This window comes from Phocoena phocoena, chromosome 1, assembly GCF_963924675.1.
Source record: "Phocoena phocoena chromosome 1, mPhoPho1.1, whole genome shotgun sequence".
Taxonomy (NCBI): domain Eukaryota; kingdom Metazoa; phylum Chordata; class Mammalia; order Artiodactyla; family Phocoenidae; genus Phocoena; species Phocoena phocoena.
The window spans coordinates 175,644,234-175,662,695 of record NC_089219.1 but is presented as its reverse complement, the minus strand read 5'-3'; the positions used below and the strand labels follow the sequence as shown (position 1 = coordinate 175,662,695).

General features: G+C 34.4%; 1 protein-coding gene across 2 annotated transcripts in view; it reads left to right on the top strand.

The window, feature by feature from the left end:
• Positions 1–18,462, top strand: part of BRINP3 (BMP/retinoic acid inducible neural specific 3) — a 413,747-nt gene that overhangs the window by 254,272 nt on the left and 141,013 nt on the right. For both annotated transcript variants that reach the window (XM_065879068.1, XM_065879076.1), the window contains 2 exons: positions 10,206–10,311; positions 16,645–16,881. In XM_065879068.1, coding sequence (XP_065735140.1) covers positions 10,206–10,311; positions 16,645–16,881 — 343 coding nt within the window. The remainder of the gene's footprint in view (positions 1–10,205; positions 10,312–16,644; positions 16,882–18,462) is intronic.

The following is an 18,462-nucleotide window of genomic DNA, read 5'->3' as shown; positions in this document are numbered from 1 at the left end:
GGTGTTGCTATGAACCTATTTGCATGTGTCTTTAGGTTACACACATGTTCATATTTTTGTTGGCTGTAGGTCGGGCTCATAAGATTTGCCTCCATCTGCTTACGTAGATAGTTTCAAAGAATTTTCTAAAGTGTAAGTGGTGGTACTAATTTACACTTCCAGCTGCAGTGTATGAGAATTACACTTCTTCTGCATTATTATCAGCACTTGGCGTATTCTATCATTATACTATTTTAAGACATTTGGGAATGGATAATGCTACCTCATTGTTCTTTTAAATTCCCTGATAAGGAAATTGCAGAGTTTCATGATCATTAGATGCTAATGTTGTCTGTTTGTCAAGTGTTTTTTTAAGTATTGCTGTTGCCATCTTACTGTTCGTTTACAACACTAAGTTGTAAGTAAGGTTTACTTACATTAGTGCCTGCTGTACCTGTCCATTCCTAATAGAAGGGTGTTGAAATTTCCAACTAAGCTATTGGATTCATCCATTTCTTTTTACAATTCTATTAATTTTTGCCTCATATAGTTTGATGCGCTGTTGTTAGGCACATACATATTATTATATCTTCTTGGAGAGTTGACATTTTCATCATTGTGTCATGCCCTTCTTTATCCCTTGTTACTTTACTGGCTTCAAAGTCTGCTCTGTCCGAAATTAAGAGAGTTATGTGGGCTTCCCTGGTGGCGCAGTGGTTGAGAGTCCACCTGCCGATGCAGGGGATGCGGGTTCGTGCCCCGGTCCGGGAACATCCCACATGCCGCGGAGCGGCTGGGCCCGTGAGCCATGGCCGCTGAGCCATGGCCGCTGAGCCTGTGCGTCCGAAGCCTGTGCTCCCCAGCGGGAGAGGCCACAGCAGTGAGAGGCCCGTGTACCACCAAAAAAATAAAAAAGAGAGTTATGTAATTATACTCTTACTTTCTTTTGATTAGTGTTAGCATTGTGTATTTTTCTCCATTTATTTACTTTTAATCTATATGTAGATTTACATTTAAAGTGGGTTCCTTGTAGACAGTGTATAGTTTGGCCTTATTTTTTGCTCCATTCTGACAATCTCTGTCTTTTAATTGACGTATTGATGTTCCAAGTGATTATTGATATAGCTGCATTAATATCTACCATATTCATTAATGTTTTCTATTTGTTGCCCTTGTTCTTTTTTCCTTTTTTTGTGCTCCACTCTTTGTCTGCCTTCTGTAGTTTTAATTGAGCATTTTATATTATTCCATTTTCTCTTCTTCTGAAGCATATTGATTATAATTCTTTTTTTTTTTTTAACATCTTCTAGTCATCATCCTGGAGTGTGCAATATACATTTATAGCTAATTCAAGTCCACTTTCAAATAACACTATACCACTTCATGGGTAGTGAGTACCTTATAATAACAAAATAAGCTTAACTTTCCCTCCCATCCCTTGTATTACTCTATCATTTTTGTCATTCATTTCACTTATATGTATATACACATATGTGAATATATGTATATGCAATACACACATAAGATATATATACTCATAAGATATATATGTAAACATACATAATTTATACATTTTTGGTATTATTATTTTGAATGAACTATTATCAGTTAGGTCAATTAAGAATAAGAAAAATAAAAAGTTTTAATTTTGTCTTCACATATTCCTTCTTTGATGTTCTTTGTTACTTTATATAGATCTGAGTTTCTGACCTATAATATTTTTTCTTCTTTATGAAGATCTTCATTTAATAGTTCTTGCAAGGCAAGTCTACTGATAACAAATTTCCTCAATTTTTGTGTATGAAAGTCTATTTCTCCTTCATTTTTGAAGGTTAACTTTGTAGGGTACAAAATTCTAGGTTGGTGTTTTTTTCTTTCAACACCATAAATATTTCACTGTAAATATTTCAATGTCTACTTGTTTTGTTTCTGAGGAGAAGCCAGATGTAATTCGTATCTTGCTTCCTCTATAGGTAACGTATTTTATTCCTCTGGCTTCATTCAGGATTTTTTCTTTATTTTTGATTTTCTGTAATTTAAAAATGATATGCCTAGTATCGTTTTTAGGCATTTTTTTCTACTTGGTGTTTTCTGATCTTCCTGGATCTGTGGTTTGATCTTGAACATTAATTTGGGGGAAATTCTCAGTCGTTCTTGCTTCAAATATTTTTTTCTGTTCCTTGTTCTCTTTCTTCTTCTGGTATTCTCATTATGTTTGTGTCACACCCTTTGTGGTTGTCCCTCAATCCTTGGATATTCTATTCTGTTTTTTTTTTAATCAGTCTTTGTTGTCTTTGCTTTAGATTTTTGAGGATGCTATTGATATATCCTCTAGCTCAGAGATTCTTTCCTCAGACCTGTCTACTGATGAACCCATCAGAGGCATTCTTCTTTTCTGTTACAGTGCTTTTTACCTCTAGCATTTCTTTTCCATTCTTCCTTAGGATTTCCATCTCTCCGCTTATATTGTCTATGTTTTTGTATGCTGTCTACTTTATCCATTAGAGCCCTTATCATATTAATCATAGTGGTTTTAAGTTCTTGATCTGATCATTCCAGCATCTTTGTCATGTCTTGTTCTGGTGCTTGCTCTGTCTCTTCAGATTGTGTTTCTTGCCTTTTGGTATAACTTGTACTTTTTTTCTTGACAGCTGGACATGATGTACTGGGTAAAAGGAGCTACTATAAACAGGCCTTTAGTAATGTGATGATGAGGTGTGGGGAAGGGGAAGCATTCCATGGTCCTATAGTTTGGTCTGTCTTTTATGGAGCCTATGCCTTTGGACTGTAAACTTCTTGAGAGTTTCTCAGTTTTTTTCTTCCTCACCCCTGGAGTGGGACAAGATGGGTAAAGTGGGCTGGAATTAGGTATTCCCCTTCCCCTAGGTCAGTTAGGCTCAGCAAGTCCCACAGTTAGGCTCTGGTTAACTAGTTTCCCCTGAGGGCAGAGGAGAGCAGAGTGCTCCACAGTATTTCAAAATTGTTCCGTTTCCCCTCGCACTGTGGGAAGCAAGAGGGGACTTTTCTTTAATATTTACTGTAGGAACCTGATTGAGCCCCTGGAGGTAAATCTCAAAATATGATGAGGACTCTTTTTATGACTGGGTCCCTCTGGAGTTTTTAACTCCCAGACTTTTCCACACACTTACTCTGTAGCCATTTGTCAGTGGAAGTTCAGTTTTTCTTACCTTAGCACTGATTTCCATACTTGTTTCAACTCTCAAGTTTCTGCTCTGAGCTGTGACTCCCTGTACTCCCTGTCTTTCCAATCTTGTGGGTAGCAGTTTGCTTCCTTCTCTGATAGGTCCAAGAAGAGTTGTTGATTGTTCAGTCTGTTTTTATTATTGTTAGGGTTTGACTTGTTGTTAGGAGGGAGTAGTGACTTCCAACCTCCATATATGCAGAACTGGAAACCACAAGTCCTATAGATTTCTTCATATATTCTGGATATGAGTCACTTATTAGATTTCAATGATGCTAACTGAGGTTTTTTAATAAAGAAAGAGATAGTAAAATGAATAACTTTTGAGGAAAAATTTATACAATAATATATCTTTATTTTTATTTGAAAAAAATTACCAGTTCTTATATTAAGTGAGAAAACTTGTTAAGATATTGAAAGTTCAATATGAGACAAATATGGTTGATGTCCTCTAATTTATTCTTAACAAAAAAAATTTTTAAGTGTGTTAGGTGATTAAAGATTATTTCTGGAAGAAGTGGCATTTGAAATGTACTATATTGTATGGTTTGTTTTTTGTTTGTTTGTTTTTGCGGTACGCGGGCCTCTCACTGTTGTGGCCTCTCCTGTTGCGGAGCACAGGCTCCGGACGCGCAGGCTCCAGACACGCAGGCCCAGCCGGACTGGGGCACAAACCCGTGTCCCCTGCATCGGCAGGCGGACTCTCAACCACTGCGCCACCAGGGAAGCCCTGTATGGCATTTTTTAATGAAATATGGAAGAATGTGGTCCACACTAAAAGAAAAGAATGTGGTCCACAGTATCTGGTGCTGCAGTTCATTCAGATGTAGGTACCAGTAACCAATTTCACTGCCCCTGTGTAAATGCATTTCTCTTACTATAATATGGGATAGGCAAGATCCTATCTTAAATATTAGCATTTCTTTTGTATTATCTAGCTAAGATGTAGGTCTCTAGAAGAGATAATCAAATCCACAAGGGAGACACTAGATCCTCTCTCTGCACATAACTCTTTGTAAATGAGCCAGATTGTACTTAGCAATATTCTGTTATTTCATATACATAATCAATGGTGATATGAAATTATTCAAAAACTGTTTCAATATACTCTAATATAATTTTGAAACAAATTAAATGCAGTATTTTTTAAGGAGAAAATGGCTGTAAAAATGTAAGCACATGAAAATTTGGTGCTGTGAATAAACGATGGCCATGAATAGCAGTTGCTCCTAATTTTAACCATTTTCAAGTCTGATAAAAAGATGAGGACAAATGTATAATCAGGGGAAAGTAGTTGTTCCTCTGGGCGTTTCAATTTATTTCATTGCTTGAATTTCCAACAGGCACATTTATTAATTTTGTCATTAAAAATGATATTTTGGAACAAACGATAATCCTGCTATTCCATATGTATTATCATATGATCAATAAATAGTTTATAGATAACAAGTCATTGTAATAGAGAATAGACACATTCCTGTCCTTTTTTGAGTTTTAGGAGGTAAAAATATTTCTCCCTCTTGATTTCAGATAAAATTTCTAGGAACATTATAAACTTTAAAAAATGTGTATTTACAGATTTGCAATAAGAGATACACTGTTCATACAATCATGCATTTTATTATGTTGTTGATAAACAATAATCAGTTCAGTTAAAATGGTGAACTAAAACTGTTTCATTTTGAAAAAAGCTTAGAGCAATAGGAGGTTCACAGAGCTATTTATAATATGCGTGTATGTATAATTTTACAAAGTGCATATACATTTTCTTTCACTTTTTTCATTCAGTGTGGATAAAGATTTTCTCATACAAGCATACTTTTTTGAGAGATTCCTTGATTGTCTTTTACACTAGAGATAAGGAAACTTTTTCTATTTTCAGTGTAGTTGCTGTTCTTTTCCGTTCATGTTCTTTTCTGTTCTATGCAGTTGAACTGCCCATTGTTTTTTCTATACCAATATTTCTGATTTAGTCTTGTTGTGGATTATTCTTACTATATTGTACTTGATTTGCTTATCGATGTGACATACAAAATTTGTGCATAGCCTCATTTAAGGGTTAGTTTGATTTAGGATGTTCTAAAACACAGGCACCCTTTCTCTGTCTACAGAGAAAAATGTTAACATGCAGCACTGATGTCAGAAAAAATAATAGGATTTTACAGCCTTAATTGAGAGGTGGGCTATGAATGATTCCAGTAAGTTTACCATAGAGTTATTGTGCCTCTGCCTTTTAATAGTAAACATTTACACACATTTTACATTTACTATGAAATCATTAATGTGGTCCAGGCCCATGATAAGCACGTATCATGGATTATCTCATTTTTCTTCACAACCTCTTTACACTGTAAGAAAATTTTACCCATTTCACCAGACAGAAACTTGAATCTTAGATCGGTTCCTCTCTAGTAAGCAGTGGAGTTATGATGGTGACCTGAGCATTCTCGTTTAAGTCTATTTTCTTCAAATTATTTAACATGATTATGATTTTGACTGGAAATATTTTAAATATATATAATGTGTTAATTTTAAGACAATGGACTCTCTAATAGTACTATAGTACTAGTAGTACTATTTTCCTTTAGGAGTGTGATGTGTTTTTGTTTGTTTACTCTTTTTTTGTCCCACTTTTTTTTCATTGTTTTAACTTTTTTCTTTTTTTTTCCTTGAGATAGTTTATTTTTTTGCTTGAGATAGTTCTTCTTCAACTAATTCTTGCTGAATTAATTTTATAACTCCAATGCATTGTTGTGGCATGATATTATCTTAAGAATGTGTAAGACTCAGAAAATTTGATCAAAAGTAACAAAGACTTTTTATTTCCAACTGAATTATCTATACCATTTTATTTTAACCTAAATAAAGTTGAATTTATATTATTGTTTACATAATTACTTCCAAGTCGTCTCTTTGAATTAGGAAGATTATTTATTTTCTTTTACTCTCTGTAAAATACTCCAACTGTGAAAATAATAGGCATCAGTTTAATGAAACGAAATAGAAACAATATAGGAAAAGTTGAAATGAAAACATGGGCATTTTTTTCCATTTACTATACTTTTAATATCCTTTCTGAATTTTAACAATATATTTAAACACAGTTCACATAAGTGGTCAATTAGAGAAGAGCACATTTGTTACATTTTGAAGACAAATTGGTGCTAAATACATTTTGAAAAGTTTTGAATTTACATTCCACAGCTGACCTAGCCATGTCTTCCATTTCTGTACATTCCACTCCCCTTTTCAATTTCCCAGCCCCCCAAGAACATTAATTTTCCTCATAATATTCAGATAAAACCACAAATCAATGTAACACCTCAGAAAGAACATCATTTTTGTACCCTAAAAACAGTGTTCCCTGTTTCAACATCTTCTCACCAATAGATAAGTGAAAAAAAATGTTTTTTCTCATTCTATATGTCATTTATCAAAACACTGAATGCTATCAGTACTGGGTTATTGTCAGTCTTAATCATTTTTTAGAGTTATTTTTTAAGTTAATTAATCAATTAATTAACATTTATTTATTATTTTTGGCTGCATTGGGTCTTGCTTGCTGCATGCAGGCTTTCTGTAGTTGTGGCGAGCCAGGGCTACTCTTCGTTGCTGTGGCGGGCTTCTCATTGCGGTGGCTTCTGTTGTTGCGGAGCACGGGCTCTAGGCACGCGGGCTTCAGTAGTTGTGGCTCGTGGGCTCTAGAGCGCAGGCTCAGTCGTTGTGGCTCACGGGCTTAGCTGCTCCGTGGCATGTGGGATCTTCCCGGACCAGGGCTTGAACCTGTGCCCCTGCATTGGCAGGCGGATTCCCAACCACTGCACCACCAGGGAAGCCCTTAATCATTTTTAAGTTTAGCTATTGAATAACTCTTCCTTTGTTACATTATATATGGAGACTCCAAAATCAGATGTTCATCTGTCAGCTGATGAACAAAAGTTCAAGCTCTTTGTGGCACAACTACACAATTCATTTTTTGGTAGAGTTAACATCTCTATAGAACTGTTTGTACAATAAGCTAGTTTTTATTACTTTCTTTTCATTTTTATTCCTTTCACTAGTATTGAACATATAAAATAAGTATTGGCACATTTATTAATGCTGACATGTAAGGTTCTTAAAATATAATACAATTGGAAAAATGGATTTGCATCATTGAATGTGCTAGAGTTTGTGCATTTTTATATTAAATCAGACAATGATCAGTGAAGTCAGCCGTGAATGGTAAAGAACAAAATTAAGTCATCAGTAGGATATACTTATATTTTATTATTGTATGCTGTGAAAGGTAAGGGAATAAAATGATCTATAGTTATAGAGGTAGATAGAGATATTCAAACCTCTAAGTTTATAAGACTGTTATTTACATCTCCTGAATTTATTCTCAAGAACACAGTAACTGAATATAAGGGACTGTCTGTAATGAGATAAAATAATACTATTTATCCTCTTTCAACGGTTAAGTGTTCAGGAGATCGCATACCAATTTCTAAGATCTCTTATGTCAATGAGTATGTGCTTTAAGCCACTTTTATTTAGAAAACTTCCTTAAAAATGACAAACATTGGAATTTCTTTATATTAATGTGGTATGTATACATTTGTGTGTGTTGGGGGAAAATAGTTAAGCTACTTGATAGGACAAGATGAAGATTTAAATGATCTTAAATTCTAAATATTTCCTTTGGTACCTTAATCTTCCTTTTACTCATTTGTGATTAATCATTTATATTTAATATTAACCATATACACGTATACATGCACATGCATGTATGTGACACATATCAACATCAGAAGTTATTTTCCTGAACAAAATAAGGGATATTCTGTGTCACCACTGGAGAACAGCAGTAGAGGACTACACAGTCAGTGTGGTGTTAGAGAAAGAGTAAATCACATTCCCAATTGTTGCTGTGTGCTCATAGCCAATCTTGGTTATTCTAACGGACTCGTTGTTTAGAAAATGTGGTAGAGTTGTCATGATACAGTTATGCATTCCCTCCATGCACCTGAGCTAAAGTGTCCATCGCCCTATCTTTAACTATCACCTATAAGTTTTTGATTCCTAAAATAGTAATCCCATCTTCGATGTAACTTCTAAGAAATATATCTACATTGTCATTTCTTCTACTGGATGTTTCCAACTAAGAGTGTTATTCAACTCAGAGTCAAAATAATCAAAACCAGGCTTCCTTACATTCTCGTCACAGTGGAGCTTCTTTGCCTCATATCTTAATGTTATCACTTATGCTAGAAACTTCTGTTGCATTTCCCTCCTCCCATCATGTACATTTTCAATGTTTCATAATCTTGTCTATTCTAATTGTTTTTCAAAATCCATCTTCTTCAGATAAATCATATTGCCACTGCTCCATTCAGACCTTCATCATCTTGATAAAGGCCTTAACATCTTCCTTGGTTTGGTTTTCCCCTCACACTCTCCGCTTCTCTTTGTCTTAATATTAATACCTATGAGCTTATACCAGAACATAATATGTCCCATGAATACTTCAGTAAACAAATAGGCAATATTCTCTGCACTTGTGGAGCTTGCATTCTAATAAGAGGTGTTGACCATAATCATGTTAAGTGAGTAAATTATACAGCATGTTAGAAGCTGAAAACCTCTGTGGAAAAGATAGAACAATGTAAGGAGCAAAGGAAATAATGGCTGGGAGAGGGAAATATGGGAAGGTATATTCATTTAAAATAGGTTAGTCCAAGAAGTCCAGAGAGAGAGACATTTGAACAAAAACTTGAAGAAAGTGAACGAGTGAGCTTAGAAATATTTCGAGGAAGAACATTCCAGGTTCGGGAACAGCAAGTCAAAAATCATGAAGCAGGAGGATACCTAGCCTGTGTTTGGGGAACAGCAAAGAAGCCAGTGTTCTTGGAGTGGAGTAAATGAGGAAAAGTGGAAGAGAGATGAGTTCAGAGAGGTAACAGGCAGCTGGAAAATAGGGCATCTTTTTAGCCATGGAAAAGGGCTCTGGCTTTTACCCTGAGCTAGATGGGAAGCCATTATGTGGCTGTGAACTGCGAAATAAAATGAGCTGAATGATGTTTTGCAAACCATTCTGGTTGTTGTGAATATCTTTTTAAAACACAAACATGATTACAATACTCCTCTGCTTTAAAATGTTTGGTTTAAAAAAAAAATATCCTCAGGACAAATTTCCAGTCTGACATAATTGATTAAATGCCTCGTCATCTCCTGACACCATCCATCCAAGACACCCATGGGAAAAAAATTACTCTTCAATATGTGATTCCATAATTAAGTGCTAAGGTTGGGCACTGCAAACCATAACTTTATAGAAATGGTGAAGTAATACAGGTGGAAATCATTAGGGACTACTTTGTGTGGGTGTTTGAACATGACGTTGATCTTGAGGATAGAGAAAACCAATTAGTCCAAAAGGAGAAAGGTGGGATAAGGTGAAGGATGTTGTATAAGCAAAGACATAGAATTAACAAAGTCCAACTGGACAGCAAGATCGCCTGCCTGCTGGGAGAAGTGGGGCAGATGGAAGCCAAACAGAAGAGTTTAGACATTGATACCACCATAAAAGAATGGGAAATTATAGATTTTTAAGTAGAAGAATACAATAATAATATCAGTCTTTAGACCGTAGCCTGGTAAATGGTTTTGATTTATTGAGGAAAGATAAACAAACAAAAAACAATTCTCATATGAGTCAAACTTGCTCTCTACCTAAAAGCATGCTCTGTCTTATCTTGGGTAAAATCAGTGAGCTTATATGAAGGATGTTGTTGACCAAAGAGGGCTTCCATTATTTTCTCTGAAGATGGATGACTGGCCAAAGAGAAGGAAATGGAATTGAAGATAAAGGGCGTCATTTGTCTCCTCTGTGCTTAGGTGTACTGTTGGTGTGTATCAGATCCTAGACCTTTTAGTGATGTTTACTGTCAGATGTATAATATCAGTGTGTGACAACTACATTGAATGGAAAGAACATGGTAAAGTCTGGTATATAAAATACAGTTGATGTTTTGTTCTTTAGGTAACAGAAACACGGACGGGTCCTCTTGGCTGCAGTAACTATGACAACCTAGATTCTGTCAGTTCTGTTCTGGTTCAGAGTCCTGAGAATAAGATTCAGTTGCAAGGTATGTAGGGGAAATTTCATTAATTCTCTATGAGCCTGCATGACAGTTATCCAGTTGTGATTTCTTTCTTCTCTCTTCCTTCCTTCTTCCTCCCTCCCTCCCTCCCTCGCTCTCTTTGTTTGTTTCTTTCTTTCTTTGTTTCTTTCTTTCAAGCTGTATGTGTAGTACTAGGCTTTTAGAGTTCTCATAAAAGGCTAATCTCCTAATTTTTAACTGATATGAACATTCTAGACCAGATGAAGGGAATGTCAGAATTCACTTTACTTCTTAAATTAAGTAACCAATAACAATTGAAAATGTATTGTGATAATATTTTTCTTCCATACAGTAATCATTGTCTCAGTAAGCAGCAGTTTTTCCATAGATCTCCCGAGCTTTGACTTTTTCCTTATAGATTCTGATAAAAATCGTAACCATATTTATGCATACTGTGATGTGAACGTTTGACATTTTAAATATAACCTAATATGATAATTAAGGCTTCATTTCTCTTCTGACAAACAGAAATATACTTAAGAATATATTAACAAAATACTTATACTTGCATTATTTCATTTATAGAGATACATTATGTGATAAAGGTAATTTATCATCTTTCTGTTACTGTATTTTGTGAGATAATTCAATAGAGGACTTTTTAAAATAATAATTTTAACAAATACATATTATCCTAACTGGTTATAAGGATGTGTATATCACTCATTCATACAGGCAGGGAAAGGTTATGAATCCACATGTTTAAACACGTACTAGTTGAATAAGTTCAGAAATGTCTTTGTGATGACAGATCATCTAAATTAAGTTGACTGATCAAAGGGGTAGTTCTGAGTTGTTCTTTCTAGTCTACCTTTTTTAATTGCAGAGGTTAGATCTGTATTTACATTATTCAGTTTTACATAAAAATGCTTAAAAGTTTCAGAAATATGCCATTTTTCCTCAACTTTTCCATCTAAAAAATGTAATGGCATCAGGCTATTTAAATTTACCCTAAATAATAAATGAATTTCATTCATTTTAAATTGTATAAAAATCACAAAGAAAGCACTTAACATTTTTAAACTTTAAATGCTATCCAATTTATCATTGTCAATTTTAGATTTACAGTTATTGAAATATTTTCTCTAATTTAAATAGAAACCCAATCTACCAATATTACTTGTAATTCTCTACTAGTCACTGCTTTTTAAATGTGTGTATTAACTTTCCATCAGAGTATTAACCTTAATAGAAAAAGACAAAGAATGTTTATATCAAATATGTTTATTTCAATTAATTTATTATTAAATTTTATTTATTAACACTATTTATTGATTTTTACTCTTTGTGAATCACTGTGTTCAGTTTTTAAAATATTATATTATAAACACAAAACTTCATCCTCCAATCTTCTTTGAAGAAAAATTAACACAAGGAATAAATGAATCAATACTCCTTATATAACTACTATTTCTACTCTCCTCAATTTTTGTAAGGCAGAAATCTGCATCTCTTTCACCTTTTTTATCAGCTAGGCCTATATTTTCAGTTGTCTATTGCAACTATATTTGTACCCCAATGAACAAAGATCCTTCCAAACATAACATTAGGAAATCAATATTGAGACCCTCAATTCCCCTTGTACTCTTTCTTAAATTTCATCTGTACTTACAGTACAAGTATCAGGTTGATTCACCTTTCAATCTACCTTTAAAAGTAGCTTTTCTCCACTTTGAAAAAGAATGCAAAGCGCTCACAAATTCTGGAATAAACTTACCAATGTACATTTCTTTAAAGGGTATAAAAAACTCTGGATCACTATATGTGGCAATTGGAAAAACTTGTGTCTCTGAAGAATCTTTTATTAAGGTACCACCAGAGGTCTTTGTGTCTTTCATAGTTAGTTATATAGTTATATAGTAAGTTGGTTGGTTTTATGGATAGATGGATATAGACATAGATGACATATTGTGTGTGTGCGCGTATATATATATATACATATATATGTGTGTATATATATATATACAGAGAGAGAAAGAAAGAGAGAGAGAAAGAGAGAGTTAGTGTCTCCTGTTTTGTTTGTAAGCACAAGGTGAAGCATTAGAATCAGTCTTTGACCCATTTGGAGATCTTCTGAATTCAGCTCTATTATTGAGAGGAATCTAGAATTATAAGAGTTTTTCAGTATTGACCTTCTTCTTCCAAAACTCTACTCTTGTAGAAGAAGAAGAATTACTCCTGAAGTAGAATTTTATCAGAGCAAAGAAAGCATCAGTAAGAATTATTGAAGCTACAGCATTAGGCAACAAATTCAGAAAGAATTCCATGACTTAACATTGGAATTGACATTCATAAATGAGATGTCAGAGAGATGCATTACACATTAACACACTGATTTTGACTGAAAACAAATGAAATGAAATGTGTTCTGGCAGTGAGTAAGCTGGATTTATCTGCTTGTCTGTCTGACTTTGCCAGTTAGGGTACAGAACAGACATTAAAAAAAAACAAAACTGAAATATCCATATCTACAACTCCAAATTGTTAATAAAATATATTTAAATCATAAAAAAAAGTAATTCATAAGAAGTGTGAGCAAATACATATTGAAATTAATGATATTCCAATTTCCTCAACCCCTTATAAATTTAACATATCAAGCAAGGTACATATGAGTGAAAGGGTAACAGTAGTAATTAAAAGTTATAAAATCTTGGCAGTAACTTTTTAGGAAAATTCCCAGAAACTGAATGATGCATAAGACTAGGTAACAAATACTTTTCCGGATCAGTTAGTTCCTAATGTTTTATTTCACCGAAATTGGCAAAGGATGGCATTATTATCAAATAGAAGATTTAATGTAACTTTTAAAGATGGGACACCATGCAATTATCTTTTGCTTGTAATAAAAATCTGATGATATTGCTTAAAAATATTTTTTCTTTCCTATTGTTTATTGATATGTTGGAACAAATTTTCTCAAAGCTTTACACATATAAAATTTAAAGGAAGGCAAATAATTTATATTGAAATAATTTATATTAATTTATATTTCTAGCAAAAAAAACCCCATAAAGTCTAGCTCTATCAATTCACTTATCAGTATTTTGTACTCTATTGTTTCTGTACCTAAAAAAAAAAAAAAAAAAAAAGGTCTATAGGACAGCCCCCAGTCCCTCTGAGTTGTCTACCAAGGCAGTTCAAGTTTTCTCTCTAGGTATCAGTTATTGTTTATGTTAGTGGTCTAGTTATAAAATTATAAAATTTTGAGTGGTCTGTCTGTAGAGCTCTTTTCCAAAAAATCTTTGTTATTTTTAGTGCGGGTTTTACAGAATGTCAGTTTCCTTTCTTTAGAGATAGATAAATACATAGATGATAGATATAGATAGATAGATAGATAGATAAGACAGATAATACAGCAGAAATCCTTGCATGTCTAAAACTGAACTCATCGTTTCTTGCCACCAATCATTCTTCCTCAAATTACTTTTCCAGCCTTCTCTATTTCTGCAAAGGCACTATCATTTTTACAGACTGAAAATTATGACAATTATGACTTTGTTTAAGACATTTTAAATGTAACATAAATTCTTTGAATTTCTTTTTGTTTTGGGGCGTGCTTTTTTATAAAATTAAGGTTGACATAATCAGCGGGTTCCATATATCTGGTCCATAGTCTTACAGTTACCTGAGATGTTAAAACATGCAATATCAAAATAAGTATATTTGGACTCCTGAGTCATATTAACAGAGACTCTGACTTTGTATTTAACACTGAATGGCAGAATTGTCAGAAACAATCACTAGATATTTCTCAACTATACAGTAATTTGGTGACCCACAGGACTAATCATTTAAGAATATTTCTAGCTTTATCATTGTATTCCTTCAGGTCATTTGACATATTTCACCTGCCTTACATCAAATAAAGTAGTGTCTAGTAGATTCTAACTCCTCTTCTCCTGTCTCCTAAACTGCCTTTTGATCACCATTTTCTTAGTTTAGATATTTTTTAGTCTTCCGTCTAAACTGATCTTTTTTCTTTATATCTTCCATATCGAAATAATGTATCACTCAGAGTATCTTCATTGTTAAACATCATTTAAATACAAATGAATTAATTCCATATACTTCACCCTGTTATGGGAACCCCAATAACATTACTCTTATTTTTCTAAGCAACTCACTCATTGCATTCTTATACTGTATATGTATTAAAACAATACTGCTAGTTGCTATTTTAAAAAATATATTCCACAGTTCATGTGTGTGATGTTGTTAATGTATTATCCTATGCCACAAAAAAACCTCTCTTAATGTTGAAGCATATCCACGTGTCAAATACTGTTCCAGTCTACCTTTTTTATGGAAAAATTAATCATACCTAATGAAATATCTGTAACCCAACTCTAGTAGTTATTAAGTACTATTGTATAATATTATTACATACTTCTAATATTACATATTATATTACTTCTTTTATTTTTCCTAAGTGTATTGCAAGTACCTTTAGGGCAGGGATATGTTTCGGTCATCTTCATATTTGTACTTTGCCTAGAACGTCTCTTCCAAATGGAAGGCATTCCATAAATATTATTTATTTGAGGTAAAATTAAAATGAACAATAAAGTAAATATATAAGTGCTAAAAGTACTTTTCCTGACCCACCTATGGGAGAATTAATCTGAAAGAATGAGATAGGTATAATTGTCAAGATATTTACAAAGTAGAATTTTTTCCTAAATGCTAATTCACGATTTTAGTTGAATTAATCTCATAGATGATGGTTGTATCAAAAAATAGTGTTTTTTGTTTTTGTTAGAAAGGAGACATGTAAAAGTTGTAAAAATCAAATTTTGTAGTAAATAGCAATTAGGTATTGACTAAGTTTTCCCTTACTTTTATGTTTATTTTATTACATTGAATATTTACCCTTTTGATTAGATTTTTCTCCATAGCAAGAAATGCTAAAATGTAAAACTAGTAGAGATCTCCAAATGTTAATTTTATAGCCTTACTTTCATTTTTTATATTTTCTTAAGAGTTAGCAAATTTACTAAACTTGCTTGTAGAAAAGAAATAAACTGTATCACTAAGGCTGTCTTAATACATGACAAGGACATAAACTGTGAAATAATTAAATCAGTCTAATAGTTTCCCTGTAGTCAATCTAAGTGATCATATGAAAACTAAACTCATATAAAGTTATGTGTTGTTAGTGGCATGAGATAAGCATTATAGCAACATTTCATAACTCTTTTGCTGATGCCACAAACCCCTTGTATTATGATATCTATGTAGATGTGAGATGATAGAACATGAGCTAAAGGTATATGAAAATATTGAAAACTATTTGAAATCAAGTAGTGTAAAATAAATGCATACATCTCTTTTCAAAAGTATGGGGGGCTTCCCTGGTGGCTCAGTGGTTGAGAGTCTGCCTACCAATGCAGGGGACACAGGTTCGTGCCCCGGTCCGGCAAGATCCCACATGCCGTGGAGCGGCTGGGCCTGTGAGCCATGGCCGCTGAGCCTGCGCGTCCGGGAGCCTGTGCTCCACAACGGGAGAGGCCACAACAGTGAGAGGCCCGCGTACCCCAGAAAAAAAACAAAAAACAGAAGTATGGGAAGATAGGTTCTAGCTACATTATATAAAAATAACCAAATATTCTGATCAATTAAGTCAAATGCCAATCAAATCAGTTTAAAAAACAAAATCAAATAGTCTGAGATATTAAACACATCTATAATTTTCAGGATTCTTTTATTAAAAATTTATTTTATTTATTTATTTATTTTGGCTGCATCGGGTCTTATTTGTGGCATGCGGTGTCCTTATTGAGGCGTGTGGGATCTTTTCACTGTGGGCTGGCTCTTCACTGTGGCACGCAGGCTTCTCTCTAGTTGTGGCGTGAGGGTTTTCTCTCTCTAGTGCAGTGTGCAGCCTCCAGGGCGCATGGGCTCTGTAGTTTGCAGCACACGGGCTCTCTCGTTGAGGCCGCAAACTCAGTAGTTGTGGCATGCAGGCTTAGTTGCCCCACGGCATGTGGGATCTTAGTTACCGGACCAAGGATCAAGCCTGTGTCCCTTGCATTGGAAGGCAGATTTTTTACCACTGGACCACCAGGGAAGTCCCAGTTTCCGGGATTCTTGAACAGTTCATGGAGTCAGTATATATTAAAAAGAATTATAAATATTTGCAATTTTACAGACTTCGATAATTTTCTAATGATGGTTTTAAAATATGCATAAACACATAACAATATACTCAAATTTTGACTTTTTTTGAATATGTAGATATGTATTATGCTTTTTTCCTTATCAGAGTAAACTTACTGTTTTGGTTTGTTCTTTAAGGGCTGCAAGTACTCCTTCCAGACTACCTTCAGGAGCGTTTTGTACAAGCAGCTTTGAGCTACATTGCTTGCAATTCAGAGGGAGAGTTTATCTGCAAGGACAATGACTGCTGGTGTCAGTGTGGTCCCAGATTTCCAGAATGCAACTGCCCCTCCATGGATATTCAAGCCATGGAGGAGAATCTTCTTCGCATAACTGAAACCTGGAAATCCTACAACATCGACTTTGAGGAATCAGGTAAGACATATATTTTATCTAACACTTCTAAACTTTGCCCAAAAAATTGCCATATTGAGAAGACTGTTTTACCCTTTGGGGAGAAACTATTACATACTTGGAGGATTTTATTCAATTTATCCTTATTATTCTTTCAAATGGACATGTGTATTGCTTTCATTGTCGGTTATTCAGTATTTTACTGAAAGGCTATATGGTACTTTGTGTATTGCTGTGTACTATTGGCACCAGAACCTAGCCTGCTCTTGAGCTGATTTATTAGTCATTTAATGAAGAAAGTCCTTTCCTTTCTCAATATAAGAATTTAAATTGTTGACTGAAAAGAAATGTGCAACCTAGAAGTTGAGAATTACGTATTTATGTTTTATTGGGCGAATTTTCTGAGCACTTCAAGCCCAGGAGACAGGACTCTCAGATCGCTCTGAGGGAGGGCTCCAAAGAGGTAAAGGAGGAGCCAGGATATATAGGAGTTTTGGAAGACTCCTATATAGAGTCCAGGTAGTGGGAACAGTATCAAAAGATACTGTTAATTAAGGAAAACCAGGTATCTCAAGTTAAGGAATTTAGTGCTTTTCTGGGTATGGGAAAATGCAAAGTCAAAGCTCATTGAACTCTTTCCTTTGCTATGCACCTCAGCTATCTGGGGCCAGATAGCTGAGGTGCTATCCTGGCTTTAGGTGCCATCCTGGTGATAGAAACCTATCCTGTGCTTTGTCATCCTCAGCCTCCTCAGGGCACACCATACAAGGCTGGCTGCAGAGGCTGATAGCTTGAAAGCTGGTATCTTGTTTCCATCCTGAGTTCCCTCAGGGCTCACGACAGGGTGGCTGTAGTGGCTGAGGTGGCTGATGGCTGATGGCCACAACAGCCTTTGTTTCTTGTTTATTGATATGGCAGACGGCGTTCTTAGTCCAATACCTCTGATACCCCGCTGGACTATTCGCATGGCCCCTGAGATTCACTTGTGAGGCAAGATCCAAAGTGCGAATGTTCTATACTTTCTTTTACATTAAAGTGAATCTCATGCGCGTACACTTTCACTCAACTACTTCTTTTTAAACCAAATTCAGATTACTTTTGACTTAATGTTTGTGCAGTTTGTTTTTGTTATTTCTGAATTTTTATGAGTGCATAATTGTGTTTTCAATATTGTTACTTATGGACTGTGTAACCTGTAATGGCCTTCATTTCATAAAGCAATGGACTTTAATAAAAGGTTAAGAATGCCTCAACATGAAATGAAAAATATTGATAACAACATATATAATCATTCATGATAATAGAATAATAAAAATCCCCAGAATGTGGTGAGTGTAATTATGTAGCATTTAGTCAAAAGTGTTGGACATGGCTAACTTTCAAAGTGACAGGAGAGGTTTTAACCGCCCTGAGATCAGATGTATATGTTTGAATGTCATAATTTTTCCAGTGATTCATTTAACCAAGCACACTTAAAAATGATAATGAAAATTAACATACATTCACAATAAAAACACTTAATTTAAGCATAGAAGGAACATATTTCAACATAATAAAAGCCATATATGACAAGCCCACAGCTAACATCAGACAAGAAAAACC